Source organism: Hyperoodon ampullatus (genome assembly GCF_949752795.1).
Source record: "Hyperoodon ampullatus genome assembly, chromosome: 7".
NCBI classification, from domain to species: Eukaryota; Metazoa; Chordata; class Mammalia; order Artiodactyla; family Ziphiidae; genus Hyperoodon; species Hyperoodon ampullatus.
Window position 1 is genome coordinate 16,088,300 of NC_136920.1, and position 15,664 is coordinate 16,103,963.

At 48.5% G+C, this 15,664-nt stretch overlaps 1 protein-coding gene across 38 annotated transcripts in view; it reads right to left on the reverse strand.

Moving 5' to 3' along the window:
- Positions 1-41: 41 nt before the first annotated feature.
- Positions 42-15,664, reverse strand: part of MADD (MAP kinase activating death domain) — a gene marked incomplete at its 5' end in the record, with an annotated part of 36,343 nt that continues 20,720 nt past the window's right edge. For 15 of the 38 annotated variants that reach the window (XM_079708973.1, XM_079709005.1, XM_079709004.1 and 12 more), the window contains 13 exons: positions 42-1,120; positions 1,465-1,511; positions 3,337-3,406; positions 3,603-3,611; positions 5,601-5,707; positions 5,845-5,917; positions 6,163-6,327; positions 11,697-11,804; positions 13,448-13,558; positions 14,637-14,742; positions 14,846-14,966; positions 15,205-15,267; positions 15,542-15,650. In XM_079708973.1, the coding sequence (XP_079565099.1) occupies positions 1,016-1,120; positions 1,465-1,511; positions 3,337-3,406; positions 3,603-3,611; positions 5,601-5,707; positions 5,845-5,917; positions 6,163-6,327; positions 11,697-11,804; positions 13,448-13,558; positions 14,637-14,742; positions 14,846-14,966; positions 15,205-15,267; positions 15,542-15,650 (1,194 nt within the window). In that variant the 3' untranslated portion in view covers positions 42-1,015. The remainder of the gene's footprint in view (positions 1,121-1,464; positions 1,512-3,336; positions 3,407-3,602; positions 3,612-5,600; positions 5,708-5,844; positions 5,918-6,162; positions 6,328-11,696; positions 11,805-13,447; positions 13,559-14,636; positions 14,743-14,845; positions 14,967-15,204; positions 15,268-15,541; positions 15,651-15,664) is intronic. The other 23 variants (XM_079708978.1, XM_079708975.1, XM_079708974.1 and 20 more) reach the window with 5 other exon arrangements.

The window sequence follows — 15,664 nt, forward strand, 5'->3', positions numbered from 1 at the left end:
AGAGGAGGCGTCATTTAACGCGTGACAGCCAGAAGCCCAAGGGGAGTTAAGGACCTTTATTTCACATTCACACATCTGTACATTTTCTATAAATAATGTGGAGCCGAAATATTTACAGTCATCTCCTGCCCACTCCCAGGCTCTCTCTCCCTCTGGCAGCCAGTGCTGCGATGCTACCCGCAGACACAGAGGTGGATACTGAACTTGGCCTCTCCCCACACCACCAGGTTCCTGGGCATGGCAGCCTGTGGTCCCTGGGACTCTCCCAGCCCCAGTCATTTTGCTCTCCCCTGCCGAAGGCCAGGCAGACCACAAGGAAACTGCTGCTCAGCAAACAGCAGCTGGTCAGTGCAGCCCCACCGCAGCGGTGGAGACCATGGTAGCAGCAGCCAGGTCTGTGCCCATGGGCAGTTGCTGCGAGCTTGGGAACTGCCTGGAAGTTCCAGGAAGGAACTAAGGAAGCAGGGAGGTTGCCACTCGCTCTGCTGCCCCTTGACTCTTCCCCCCTTCCTTTCCCCACCCACCCCTCGTCTTGGGGAACAAGCCTCAAGCTTCCCTCAACTTCCCACAGTGGGACTGCTCCAGGCACCTTGCGGTGCTGGATCACAGAGGACGGAGAGCCCAAGTCCTGCTCTGGAAGGTTATAATGTCAAGGATGAGAAACTACAACACTAATGTCTCAGTGACACGTAATAGTGGGCTCGCACTGGCCTGTACTCCGAGTTCTTAGAACACTGGCCCAACAGACAGACACACACGTACTTTTGAGCCCCGAGGGGAGAGGAGGATGGTCTTTGGAGGGTGGAGAGGAAGAAGCTGGAAGAGACTAGCTCAGCCCTGTAAGATACACTAAGACACTGAGACACACAGAACTGGGACCCATCTAAGCCTCAGCGAGGGGGCTTGCAGAGAACACACACATCACCCACTTCGTGGTCACAGCAGCATCGTGCACTTGGGAACAGCGAGAGGCAAGGGACGGCCCCGGGACTGGGGCAGCCTCAACCCCTCTCCATCAGCTAGAGACGGGCCGGGGTGGGGTTCTGAGATCTTCCTCACTGCTACGAACAGCAGCCACATATGAGAAGAGACACAACACAGAGTAGCAGATCTCGTGGGCCTGGAGGAGAGAAAACCAGTCAGATCAACATCACGCAGATTCCTACATCTTCACACGTGGAGATCTGCCAACTGGGAAACTCCTGCCCTAACTCTGGGCCCAGGCCTCCAGACTAAAGAGCCCCAAGCGAGGCCCCAGAGCTGGCCTGTGGGAGGGGATCAGCATGTGTGCCTCTCCCAGGCTGAAGACCTGCTTCAGCTCCAGCTGAATCTCTGGCATCTAGACTAAATTCTCTTCTCAACCATTCTTAATTGCCCCTCACCCTGTGCTCTCAGAGGCCCACCCCACTCCTGCTGGAACGCCCCCGGGGAGCCCTTCGCAGACTGGCCTGTCGGCACACTCACCATTGGTGTCTTGTACTTGTGGCTCACCACTTCTTTAATTTCAGGAACTAAAACCGGACGGGCAAGAGACAAAACAGAAAGTTCAAAACTAAGAGCAATAGCGCCACACTCCCCCAGGTGGCAGCGCCCGGCACCAGGGTCCCCTTCCCCTCTGGGCCTCAGCCCCGGCCGGGTGAGAGGACACTGGCCCCGACTCCTCAGCCTGATATCTGAGGTCTGCGGTGGCTCCCGGCTCCATGGCCATGACTCTACCGACTTTGAGAGCCCCAGCACAGGAGCAGGCTAGTCTCTCACCAGCCTGGTCGTTGCTGCCATCCAGGGCCCGAGGACCACAGCTGCTATTCCCAGGTTTCGGCTGGGAGGAAAGCACTGCCTCTAGCCTGTGCCTCACCTTGCTGAGACACCTGAGAACTCACCCCTGTCACCAGCCCCATGCTCTGGTCAAGTTAAACACGTTCCCTGTACTCCCAGCCCCTACACTGAGGGTCCTGAGGTCGGATGAACAAATGGCATGATACTAAACCCACCAGACTTGGAAGTTTCCTTCCCTGATGGCAGGAGAGGCCCAGGCCTGCCTGTGTGAGGGAGAGCGTCAGAGGGCTCTGGAGCAGACACACCGAGCAGAAGAGACAGGTGAGTACAGCACCCGGGGAGGGAGGTGACAGGGAGCATCAGGCAAAATACACACGTGTCCACAGCCCGGAGTGCAAGACTAAGAGTCACCCCTGCCCCAGCCATGCAGGGGTTCTGCTCGGCCAGAGGAAGGAGTAAGGTCCCCCGGCCTCAGCCATCATCATGGCCCCTGGAGACTGGGAGCAGGGGGCGTGGCATCCCTGGGGGCCAGAAAAGGTAGGATGAGAGTTGGCCACACCTTCTTCTGACCCTGGGAGGTAGAATTCAGGGGGCCCCAGGGTTAACAGGGAATAAACTCATCAAAGGTAGAGCAATGACCCCAGGTCCTTCTCCTGAGTTGGAAGACTCCCCCAAACGTCTCTCTGGCAGAAGAGAGAAAGGAGCACACGGGAGAAAACTCGGAACCAGTGAGCCAGCGCGAGGGTGGAGGAGGTTGGGAAGGAAGAGGGCGGGGAGAGAAGGGAAGAGACAAGTTGGTGATGCGAGCAGCTGGCTTGGGCGAAGGGAGCCTGCCCACCCACCTCAGGGCCCAAGGCAGGGGCCTGGGGAGAGGCCGCACGGCGAGGTCACTTTACCTGCTGGAGAACGAAGGTTTTCATAGCAGCGATGAGGGGCACGAAAGAATGAAGCACAAACACAGCAGGAACTCAAAGCCCCAGGGTGAGAACCCAGACACCACTCAGTCAGCGCTTGGCTGGGGGGAGCCTAGCTCCCGGCTTCCAGCTACCACTGCCCTCCGCCTCTGAGGCCACTAGGCTTGCCTGCCCCCTAGAGTGAGCCTGCCTGCACCGCCGCACGCCCTCCTGCAGCCCAGAGGCTCGACGGACCCTGGCGTGGCCCCAGGGTGGCTGGACGGAGCCCTGGGCTGCTAGAGGGACCGAGGCAGGCGACATGAACACAGCAGAGCTCGGGAATGGCTCGTCTGCTCTGCCCCGCCAGCTGGCCAAACAAGGGAAGGTGGCGCTGCTTCGAGGAGCCTCTTCACTACCAGCGCTAATCTCTAAGCCCGGCGTCTAAACCACTGCTCTTCGGGCCACTCTCAGGCAGCCACCGACTGGCTAGCTTTCCCTTCTCCTCCCTTCTCTCAGGTCAGGACTCCCTCTTCCTCCCTATCACTCCTGCTTCTCCTGACCTCTCTGCAGAGGCTCTTCTTCTCTGTCTCTAGCCCCTCCTCTGGAGCTCCGAGGTTTGAGTTACTGCCATGTGAGTCCAGACCTAAGAGCAAAATAGTGTAATTACCAAATTCCTCCAGGACAAAGACGCCTCGAACTGTATTGCACTTTTTAATGTGATTCAGCTCTATGAAAACCTGCAAGAGAGGGAGGGAGGGAGGGAGGGAGGGAGGGGGTAAGGCCCAGAGGCTCCCCCACTGCCCCGCAAAGCCCACTCTCCCAGCTACAGCCCCACCCACACAGAAAACCTATTTCCCACAGGGAGGATGGAAGAATACACACACACACAACTCAAAAGCGCTAAGAAGCGAAGACAGCAGAAAGGGCATGTACCTTCCGCTCCTGGCCGGAGGAGAAAGCATGGGAGAGAAAGGAAGGTGTTAGTTTTAACCGTCAAAGCCAACGCAAAGGCCCCTCTGCTGGCCTGGGCTGCCTGCCCACACCCTCTGCCCAGGGCAGTGCTTGTAGGACACTGTGCCCCAGGGGCCCCCCCTCAGCCCATCAGCTCTCTACCCTTCCATGCATCCTCCTCCGGCGCAGAGGGCTGGCACGGGCGCAAAGCTCCCCTCAGACTGTCCTTGGGAGGGAGGTGTTGGCATCGTCCTTGAAACAGGATTCAGGCTCTCCCAAGAGTCTGTGGTGATTGACAGTACTAACAGCAACCACTTGTGAGCACCTACTACGGGTTCTACAAATACTCTTTGTTTGTCCTTACATCTACGTGGCACAGGATATAGTATCACCCTCATTTTACAGATGAGGACACTGTGGATCAGAAAGTTTATCTGCCCGTGGATGATGAAGCTGGGCTCCAAATCCAAGTACGTCCTGACTCCAAAGACCATGCTTTTCCCCTCTGTTACCCCACACTGCAGAACTCCACCGGGGGTCCAATGCTTCCTCAACTCCAGGTGACTGTTATGTGGTAGAAGATAGACCCCAAGGCCATTATCTCATCATCAGTCAGGGTTTGATTTTCTCTCTCTCTTCAGGATCTCTCTCCTGGGTCAAAGCCTTAAACTACAGACCAGCTTGTACATACTTTGTAACGGTTAGACGGTAGGTCAGTCCAAAGGGGGTGTACCAAGCGGGAAGAGGGCATCTGGGTGTCATTTAATGAGATCTCTTCTTCAGAAGGTGAGGCATCAGGGGAGGCCACAGCCCTAAAATGCAGTCAGAAGCCTGGTCCCCGAGAAGTGCTGGCACCTTCATGGTCTAGAAAAGTACTTAAGTAAACCCCTCTTTGGGTGGACCCTAAGGTCTTATTAAGTATACTATTTAATATATTACTGTGACTAATAGTAAATATACTACTGCAAGTACACTGCCAGGAAGCCTGGGCAGCTGTTTCCCATCACACCAAGTTGCCCAGCTGGATTCCTGAAAGAAGGAGAACTAAAATGGCAAGTGGTAGGAGGAAGCCCCAGAGTCCAGATGTTCACCACCCCTGAGTGTCTGCTGCCTGGCCAGGGGCCGTGGTGCTTCGCACACTCGGGTCTGGCTCAGGGCCTCAAGGAGACGAACCAGTACATCAGGGGAGGGGGAGGGAAGGCACTTGTGTGAAGAGTCAGGACTGGGAGCGGACCTGGGATGATGCGCTGGCCTCAGAGAGGAATTAGCTTAAGGAATGTCCACTGAGAGAAAAAGTAATGCTGTGTTAGAACCAAGAGAAAAAACAGTCAGCTCCAATGGTGGAGTCACAATGAGGGCAAGATGGATCCTGAAGTGCTCCCCAGTCAAGAGAAGGGGAGTGGGGCCTGTGGAGCTGGGGACAGAGTAGGGACGCTCAGAGGAAGGAAAAGAATAGGAGGAAGAATCGGCAGGAAAAAAAAGGCAAATAAACACACACTCCAGATGGGACAGACACAAGCCACACACACACACACACACACACACACGCACGTGTGCGCACGCTTCACGCGCACCGGAAACACGCGAGGGGATGAGCCGGTATAGACTCTCAAAGCAAAACCACCAAGCCAAAGCACACCCTGGGATGAGGGAAGGCGGACACTGTGCGCAGAAGGGCCAAGTGAGACGCTCCCACTCACACTGTGCTGAGTCTAATGGGCAGGGGCAGCCGGGCCACCGCGGCTCCCTCTCTCTCCCCTCCTCCCCCGCACAGGCTCCCTGCCACACCTTCCAGGTGGTTGCCAGTGTCACTGCGCCCTCCCCTCTGATTGTTCTCTCCGGTCCAGCTGCTCCGATTGTCTCACTAGCCCCGGAGGCCTCTCTCACGCTCACTGGGGAAGCACTGGGGACCTGGACACTGATCCTTACTGCAGATGGAACACTGGGGCTGGGAAGCCTCATGCTGCCACTTGCACCTACCTGGTTGTGCATGAACTTGAGATTGATCCCTTCTAGGGTGACCTGCAGCAAGCCACCCTCGCCAGTCTTCATGTCCTGCACGGGGAACTCGCCACCCAGCTCCGGCCCTGTGGCAAGGGAGGAGGTCGTCAGCTAACTGGGAGGTGGGGAGTCCCGCGGCCTGACCCCCTCATCAGGCCTCCCCCGCTCAGGACGGATGAAAACCGACAGAAGGCACGCGCCCAGGGAGCCGTCCTCTGCTCACCGGGTTTGATGCTCTGCTGTCGGGCGGCGGCACGCTCCATGCTGTCCTTCACGCAGTAGTACAGCTCCCGACACTGCGGCACAGTGGGGAGAGCTGTCCTGTCATACAGGCTCTCCAGGCTCCCCACCCTCTGCTCTAGAATGGCTGCTGGAGGCCTGGGCCGATGCCAGGACCTCGGAGACAGCTTTATGTGTCCCACGCCACAGCCAGAGGCAAAAGTGGGGCTCCAGCGTGGATTCTGGAATGTTAACTTCCCTGCAGGAGCTCCGCACTTTCCCTCAACGCCCAACCCCCAACGCACACAGAGTTCACGGGTACCTTCTTAGTATAGAATTTGTTGAGCTGGGTCTCAGAGCCGTTTCTACGCCACAAGCATAGCACCTTGGTCTTGGGACAGTAGGTCATGTTGATGAGCTTCTCGTACCACCAGCGCTCGTACACGGTCCCAATGTTACTACGCAGCACTACGCAGTCGTCACACACCTGCAGAGGCACACGGGGCAGTCGGAGGCCCTGGTCTCTTCCCACCCCAGGCCACACTGCACGCTGTTCCCCACAGGGAAAGATGGGACAGCTGGTCCTAGGAGCATCCCCAGGGTCAGGTTTTCTGTCTTATGCTCAGTCTTTCTTACGTGGAGACACAAACACTGAACTGCTGGACACATCGTCCACTAGAAGGTTTACTGACAGAGGAGGAGCTGTTGAAAGGAACCTGTGGGCAAGGAAGGAGGCTCACTTCACTTCAGTCAGTGTTCATTACTTCTTACGTGTTCTGGACTTAAAGTACGCAGAGGACACCTTATGCCTCCACCTTACAACCTTAGGAATCATCGCTATTGACAAGCACAAAGGCAGGGCATTAGGGCAGACTTAACCAAGGAGAAAATAAATGGAACCAACACATTTTCTAATCCTGGCTCGGCTCTAGTTCTGCATATATCTTTTCAAAAATTAATTACACAAGTGACACACGGACATTGCTTATTGCAAAAAAAAAAATTATATTACACAGGATGATATAAACTAAAAGGCAAAGCTCTCCACATCCCCTTCTTGCTCAACATTCTCCCTCAGGTGGACGTACCTGTTTGTATGCCTTCAATTGTGGTGGAGACATGACAGCACGATGGGTAAGAGCACAGGTCTAAGATCAGACTACCTGGATTTAGTAAGGTCTCCTTACTTAGCTATGTCACCTTAAGCAAGTTAATCTCTGTCTATATTTCCTCGTGTGTAAGATGGGGATAGTAATAACTTCATGGAGTTACTGTGAAGATTAAATAAGTTAACGTGCACAAAATTCTTAGAATCGGACTTCCCTGGTGTCCTTGGTGCAGTGGTTAAGAATCCACCTGCCAATGCAGGGGACATGGGTTCGAACCCTGGTCCGAGAAGATCCCACATGCCGTGGAGCAACTAAGCCGGTGCACCACAACTACTGAGCCTGTGCTCTAGAGCCCGCAAACCACAACTACTGAACCCCCGTGCCACAAGTACTGAAGCCCGTGCACCTACAGCCCCGTGCTCCACAACAAGAGAAGCCACCGCAATGAGAAGCATGCACACTGCAACGAAGAGTAGCCCCCTCTCGCCGCAACTAGAGAAAGCCTGCACGCAGCAACGAAGACCCAATGCCAACCAAAAAATAAATAAATTAGTTAATTAAATAAATTTTTAAAAGAATTCTTAGGGCCTCCCTGGTGGCGCAGTGGTTGAGAATCCGCCTGCCGATGCTGGGGACACAGGTTCGTGCCCTGGTCCAGGAGGATCCCACATGCCACGGAGCAGCTGGGCCCGTGAGCCATGGCCGCTGGGCCTGCGCGTCCGGAGCCTGTGCTCCGCAACAGGAGAGGCCACGGCAGTGACAGGCCCATGTACCGCAAAAAAAAAAAAAGAATTCTTAGAATAAAGCCAGGCACATAGAATGTACCCTGGAGTTAGCTGCTATAACAACACTACTACTATGATATAAGACATATAATAATAATTATTATGACCACGTTGATGATTCTCACATCTTTCTCCATATGAGACCCGTCTTCCTGAGTCCTGACCTCTCTCTATCCGGATGTCTGACTGGCAGCACTTCAGTCTCCTCATGTCCAAATCTGAACTCCACATCTCCTCCTGGGCAGCTCTTCCTTCTCAGTTCCCTATTTCAGTAAATGGCATCACCGTCTCCCCCCGCTGCCCAGGCCAGAAATGAAGGAGTGATGCAAGACTCCTTCCTTTCCCTCTAACTATACCATCAAGTCCCACCATTCTACCCCAAATACCCCTGGAACACACTTCCCCTCCCAGACTCCAGCCATCAAGTCCTACTCTTCTTCAGGTCTAAGCTCAAAGGTCACTTCTGAGGGTCGCCCACAACTCCCAGACCCTCTGCTATGTATTCCCATAACACCTGCCCCCTGAACATCTTCTCGCAATGCTCATTATATTTTATGACCCTGGGTGTCTAATTATCTCACTTCCCCAATGGCTCGTCAACCCTGTTAGGGCAACAGAAACTATGTCTCCCTTATTCACTGATATAACCCCAAACCCAGCAAACCCAGCAGAGTGCCTGGCTGTGATATGCGCCCCATAAAAATTAGGTGAATGAATGAGGAATATACAAGATTACCAGTTTTAATCTACCATCTAAGACTTTACTGGGGCTCAAAAGCCTTAGGAAGAGGGCCAACATAGCTGAGTAGGAATTAGAAACGTGCGTTCTAGCCCCAGTTGAACTCTGTGGTTCTCTCCATGTGGAAAATGGAGAACACCACTCCACCTTCCATAACCCTCTAAGAACACGAGGGAAAGGAGAGGGACAGGTGTTTAGAAGCGCATATGATCTCTAGGCTAGAGAGACGATGGTAATAATGTGTCATCCTTGCCTATGCTGCTGGTAGAGGCGTAAACTGGCATAGTCTTTGGGAGGGCAATTTGGCAAAATCTATCAAATGTAATGTAAATGTATATAAGCTTGACCCAGAAATTTCACACTAAGAATCTATCCTATAGAAATTCTCATGTGAGTGTGCAAGGATTTATGTTCAAGGATAATCAGTGAAGCGTTGTTTAAAAAAAAAGTTGGAAGGGACCAGTTAAATAAATTATGGCACATCCATATAACACCTAATGGTTAAGCATCCATTTAAAAAAACAGAAAGAGATTTCTATAATATGTAGACATATTATAGATATGCCTGTGATACACTAAGTGAAAAAAGCCAAATTATATAACAATATTTGTAGTTTGATATCACTTTTATAAACACTGAAACAAAATTCCATATAAGTAAGCTATATTTATACAAATATGCATTTTTTTAAATCTGAAAGGATTCATGCCAAATTCCTTAACGGTAGTTACCTCTGAGACATGGCACGGGAAGGAAGTAAAGGAAAATTTTTACTTTTTACTTTATTTACTTCTATATGGTTTGAAACTTTTATGGCATATACTCTATTACTTTTGTAATTAAAATAAAAGGCAATAAAGATGATTTTTTAAAGTCTTTGCAAATTGCTATCCAACTACTCATGCAACCAGTAGGCTGTGCTGAGAACAGCTATATCTGATAGCATCACAGTAGCCAGGCACTGATGGAATGAGCAAGGTACCCTCGCTTTGCAGTACAAGGGGGAGCATCTATGAGATGATGGACCCACCCCATGCTCCAGGGCCCTCGTATGAGGCTCCCTGTAACAGTGGTGAGAGAGAATCCTATACTTCAAGGAATCCTCTGGAGAAATTTACTGTGGTGCAGATGTCCTAAGTAGCCCTTAACTCTGATAGGCACCTAGCCGAATTCTAACACTTCAAGGTGACAGGAAAATGACTCCCTTCTCAGCTACATCATCATGTTTGTTTCTGCCTCAGAGCAGAAATCCCACCCTACGTTTGACAAACTACCTCTTCAAAAAGCTGTGAATGTGAAAATCAAATTCAACTAAGCCAAAAGGCAGCAGAATATTAGCTAATTTCACTACTTTATAGAGGAGCAGTACTTGGTCCCTAAAATTACTTAGAAAGAGATCCATTTGAGAATTAAAAACAGAGAAATGAAGAAAACATGGCCAATTTCCTTTACAATACTGGATTAAGAAAGGGTTGTTCTAACTATGACTCAAAATCCAGAAGCCACAAAAGAAATGACTGATTAATTTAACTACAAAAAAGTAAAAGAATCCTGCATGGTAAAAAAATACCATAAGCTAGGGACTTTCCTGGTGGTCCAGTGGTTAAGACTCTGTGCTCCCAATGCAGGGGGCCCGGGTTTGATCCCTGGTCAGGGAACTAGATCCCACATGTTGCAACTAAGATCCCACATGCCTCAACGAAGATCCCGCATGACTCAACGAAGACCGGGAGCAGCCAAATAAATAAATTAATAAATAAATATTAAAATATGTGTGTGTGTGTGTGTGTGTATATATATATATATATATATATATATATATATAAGCTAAATCAGAAAACTAATGAGGAAGTTTGCAGTGGATAGGTCAGGTTGCCCACATGTGAACCCACTGATCACTAGGACAGAGCCAACCATATGAGGTGACAGGAAATATACAGCACCACCTCTTCTTGCCAAAATATTGAATCTGAAACTGACCAAATCTCTAGATTGAATTACTAGCTTGTACAAATACAAGTGATAGAGAAACATGTTAAACAACACTAAGGAGATGCAATCAGCAAAATATCTAAAATGTAAGATGCTCTATAGGGCACATTTCTTCAACAAAATAAATGGCAACATGGGAGAGAAACTATTATATGTTAAAAGATACTTTAGAGTCATATCAACCATAATTATAAATGCATTTTCCCTTTGACCCAGCAATTCCACTTCTGGAAATTCTTAGATAAACCTGCACATGTAGGAAATGAAGCAGGCACAGCATCATCCAGAGTCGCGCTACTGGCAATAGCAAAAATTTGGAAGAAAATCAAGGGTACGTAAATACTGACTGGTTATATAAACTATGGTACAGTCACACAGTGGAACACTATACAGCTATAAAAAGAATGAGAAAGCTCTTTTTGTACTGATACAGAAGATCTCCAGGATAAGTTTAATGAAAAAAAAAAAAGGTACAGATCAGTAGATATTATGTGCTACCTTTAGATAAAAGAGTAGAAAAATAAGAACTTATGTTCATATTTTATTGTGTTTGCATAGAAAACCACTGGAAGATACAAAGTGGTTATAAATAAAAGTGGTTACCTCCAAGAGGAAGGGGTGAGGTGGATGGGACACTGAGTGGAAGGGTATAAGAATGAGAGCAACACTTGCCAGTGTATATACCATTCTATGTTGTTCTGACTTATGGACAATGTGACTATATCATCTATGCAATCTATATATAAAAGCAATGATAGGGATGGACTTCCCTGGTGGCACAGTGGTTAAGAATCCGCCTGCCAATGCAGGGGACACGGGTTTGAGCCCTGGTCTGGGAAGATCCCACATGCCGCGGAGCAACTAAGCCCATGCGCCATAACTACTGAGCCTGCGCTCTAGAGCCCGTGCTCCGCAACAGGAGAAGCCACCGCAATGAGAAGCCTGCTCACAGCAACCAATAGCCCCCACTCGCCGCAACTAGAGAAAGCCCGTGCACAGCAACGAAGACCCAATGCAACCAAAAATAAATTAAAATTAAAAAATAAATAAATAAAAGAAGTGATAGGGAATCATCTATTATATTATTTGCATAAGAGCCTGACAATTTAATGATAAACGGATCATGAAGATGAATGAGATAAGTGGGGGAGAATATTCTGGCATCAGTTCTAGGAGTTCCTTGTGACTCTCAAATATTGCTTTGGGCCCCTAGCATGAACCAGCACTTACCTCCATGAAAAAGATATCTCCATTTGTGTCTGTCCCCGCATGTACCACAAATGTCTGCTTCTTCATGTGCCGGCTGCCACTGGACCGGATAGAGAGATCTCGTCCGTTCTGAGGAAAGAGAGATCCTTTAGGGACAACCAAACATCCCTCTCACACAGCCCCCTGGGCCAAGAATCCCTCATTCAGCAATTCAATTCTTATCAGCTTCCTTAGAGCAGCGCCATCTGCTGGCCACTGGCAGCCATGGATGTGTTCTCAAACTTCCTGGTTTCAGGACTCCTATTCATTTTAACTTTATTGATGACCCCCAAGAACTTATGTCTTTGTGAGTTTTATTTATAGGTATTTACCACACTAGAAATTAAAACTGAAAAAATTTAAATGTTTATTAACTCATTTAAAAGGAATTAATAATTCATTAATAAATCCATTACATGATAATATAAATAACATATACTTTTTAAAAAACCGTATCTTCCAGAACAAGAAAAAAAATGTGGTGAGTGGCACTATTTTACATTTTTTTCAAACCTCTTTTATGTTTGGCTTAATGAAAAATAGCTGTATTCTCATACCTGCTTCTACATTCAATCTGTTGTGACATGTTGCTTTGGTTGAGGTATATTAAAGAAAATCTGACCTCACAGATATGTATCTGGGAAAGGGAGGAGTATTTTACTAGGCTTTCCAGATAAATATGCATATTCTTCTTTGATGCTATACCAGAACCTCAAGAAGTTTCTTAAAGTTGGTTGCAGTGTGTAATCTGAAAACACATCAATGAACACTTTGTACTTTGTTACATTAAAATCCATTTGTCTGCTTTACACTTGGAGTGGATCTTGTACCCACAGTTGAATTTGTAACATCACACATCAGTCACCTGGAAAATACTGGTTCGCCCAGTTATGCAGCTCTTCCAAATGTTGATGCATTTCATTACACAATATCAAAAAATCACATTCATCACCAATCTCACTGGAAAGGTCTTTAAATATTGGGAAGCTTCATGCACAAAAAGTCTGCCAAATACCCAACTCCAAATAACAATAATTTGTTAGTCATTCTTTCAAGTAAAAATGATGTCCCATGACTGGCTGCAAAGCTGTCAGTTCACCTTGGAACTCAAATTGTCACAAATTCCCTTTCCTCGAAACAATCATATTTTCATTTGCAGCGATATGCTTTATGTATATTTCTCATTTTGTCACATAGAATACTAAGAAGATGTATAATCAGATTTAATAAAACTGATGATTTTAACTGCTTCATCAAGGACATTCACAGGTGAAACTGGCTTTTTGTTTTATTTTTAACTGAGAGTGTGTGGAGGTGGGGACACTAGCACAGTTTGGTGCCACCATCTTCACCGTGTTAAGGCACCAGTGGTTTTACCCACCATTGCATTTGCACCCTTAGTGCAAGTGTCAACCCAGTAAAAAAGGCAAATAACATTTTAGTATTATCATGAAAACAGTATTGACCTTGTGGATCCACAGGGGTCCACAGAGCACACAAACACTGAAATGGCTGCACTGGGATGGTTTTAGTGCGGAGAATCCTATCACAGAACAGAAGGGCAAAAGCCTCATCTAGAGTCAAAGCCCTATTTTCAGAACTAGGGATTTTGGAAATATACGAGCCAAGAAATGACCTATGCGGAAGCCTCTGCGTTAGGCCATGAGGCCCACGCCTGGGAGGCTGACTAGCGCAATGGAAGGGAGCCTAAAGGATGGCCCAGGTGTGCTCACCAGGTTTGCCAGCTGGTCAAGCACTTCGTTGATTTGCTGGCTGTACACAAGCCCAATATGCGACTTTCCCATCAGGCGCCTCACCTTCTTCCGGATATCATTCTTATTTACCTGAAAAACCAAAACAGGATCTTAATAACTTTCCTCCTGAGAAAAGAAGAATTCTAAAAGACCACATCGCTGAGGATAAAACATTCAAGTGTGTGTTCTGCCAACAGTCTGAGAAGAAAAATCCTGGTTCTGTCTCCAGGTGGCTTCTGCAGAAAAGTGGCTCTTAGAGAAGTTCTGGTTTAAGTGGACGGGGACTCACGGGGACACATCCTCCCTAAACCCCCAACCAATACTATAACATTCACCTCTAAAGACCCCTGGGGCTCCTCAGAGTGTGATTCTTAGATATTAAGACTTAAGAGCAGCAATGTTCTACGCTCAGTTGTCACCAAGACACCATCTTAGGGTTAAAGATCACCACCCTTTCCCAACCAGAGTTAACTGGTACCCCTGGAGTTCAAGAGACCCTTAAACAGAAAAGGGTACAAACCAAGAGTGCCTGCATTTGATCAACTAATCCCTTCACATTTAGAGAGGCTGGGAGAACAGGAGGAGGAGAAACCCAGGAGCTCATTCTCAAAACAACTCTCTTCTACCCACCAAGTCCCTTTCAGAACAGGACTCTTCTATTTGGTAACACAATTCTCCCACAGCTATAAAAACCAAGTATAACCAAGTCAAACTAGAACCTACCATTGCTTTTTCAATGAGTAGCTCTTTTTACATCTATGGCAAAGCCTATATGATAAAGGACTAATGCTGAAAAGTAAATTCTGAGCATTCTTTCTAAGGTTTCAGAGCCTACTATGTAAAAAAAAATTTTTTTCCCACTGTATTCTGTGGGGAGCTCTACAGGCATCCTAAAACTATTCAGCAAAGGAAGCCCATTTAAAATTCCGAATAAACAAGTGGCATGCAATCATCAATCACCTTTACAACATTCCTTAGCACAACAGCCTGGCAGCTTCAGATAAATGGGTCGTGTGTGAGCTGCAGAAAGGCCTCAGACTTTCAGTGAAGAAGAGAGCCCCAGCAGGATGCTCTGACTGCTTCCCAACTGCCCCAAGATTTAGGCAACAGGAACAAGCCTTGCCTTCCAGTATCAGCAGTAGCTGGGCATAAGCAAAATAGACATTACCTTCATCAGCAGCATGTAGGAGATGAGGTTGTGCAGGAGCGTGGCCAGCAAACGATCCTCATCATCCTCTAGGCGCTTCCGGTCATGTTCTCCTAGGGACAGGTACCTAAGCAGGAGACCAGGACAAGTCAGCCCCCAGGTGGGAGAACACAGAAGTAACTGGGAAGAGGCTGAATCTGCATTTTCCCAAGGGTTTCTAAGCCTCATACCTGTCTATCATTTCCTGGGGACCCTGGTCCATACCCATCCCTTCTCTCTCCAACATCACAGCATCTAAGAACGCATCTTCCCAGAACTGCATTTGGTCCCATAAAGTAGAACGCTCTTTGCCTGTGTGGAATAGAGGTTTTTTTAGGGACTTATATAACGTTTAAAGAATATGGCTGCCAAACTAAAACAGAGTAAATTCCAGAAAAAAAGGAAGTCATTACAAATTCCAGGGCAAAGGAAACACGAGACTCTTCACCCCAGATCTAACATTCCTGCCACCAGCCCCAGCTGCCTCCAAAGTGAGGCCCAATCCCTCCCGAGGAGGAGGGATGAAGAGCACACAAGGAAAGGTGGTTACTTATAGAAAAGGTCTCCATGGCAGCATCCTCTAACTGGTCCCACATCGATCCTTTGTCCCTTCCTGCCGATTTGTGAGCAGGAAGGACCATGGTAGCAAGGAAGTAAAAGAAGACAGAAAGACAGAGGCTGTTGGTTAATACCAAACTTCAGTCTCTTCTAGTTTTCACCCACTGTTTTTTCCCCAGTAAGTCGCTTGCTTCAGATATAAAAATGTCCTCTAACATCAGCACTGAGATCAGCAAAAAGCCAAGCAGCTACTTGTTCAGTGCCACCCTCTTCCCGGGCTGAGTCCAGCTTCCTTCCAGTGCAAGTGGCCTTCGCAGTCTATTTCTCACCTAGGAGTCCCTCGTAGAGATAGACTCGCTGGCTTACATCTTCAGAAAAGCGAACTGGGCTGCCCACCAGCTTCTCCTTTACACTTGGCTTCAAGCTGTGGGCTTTACCCTAGAGAGAAGAGG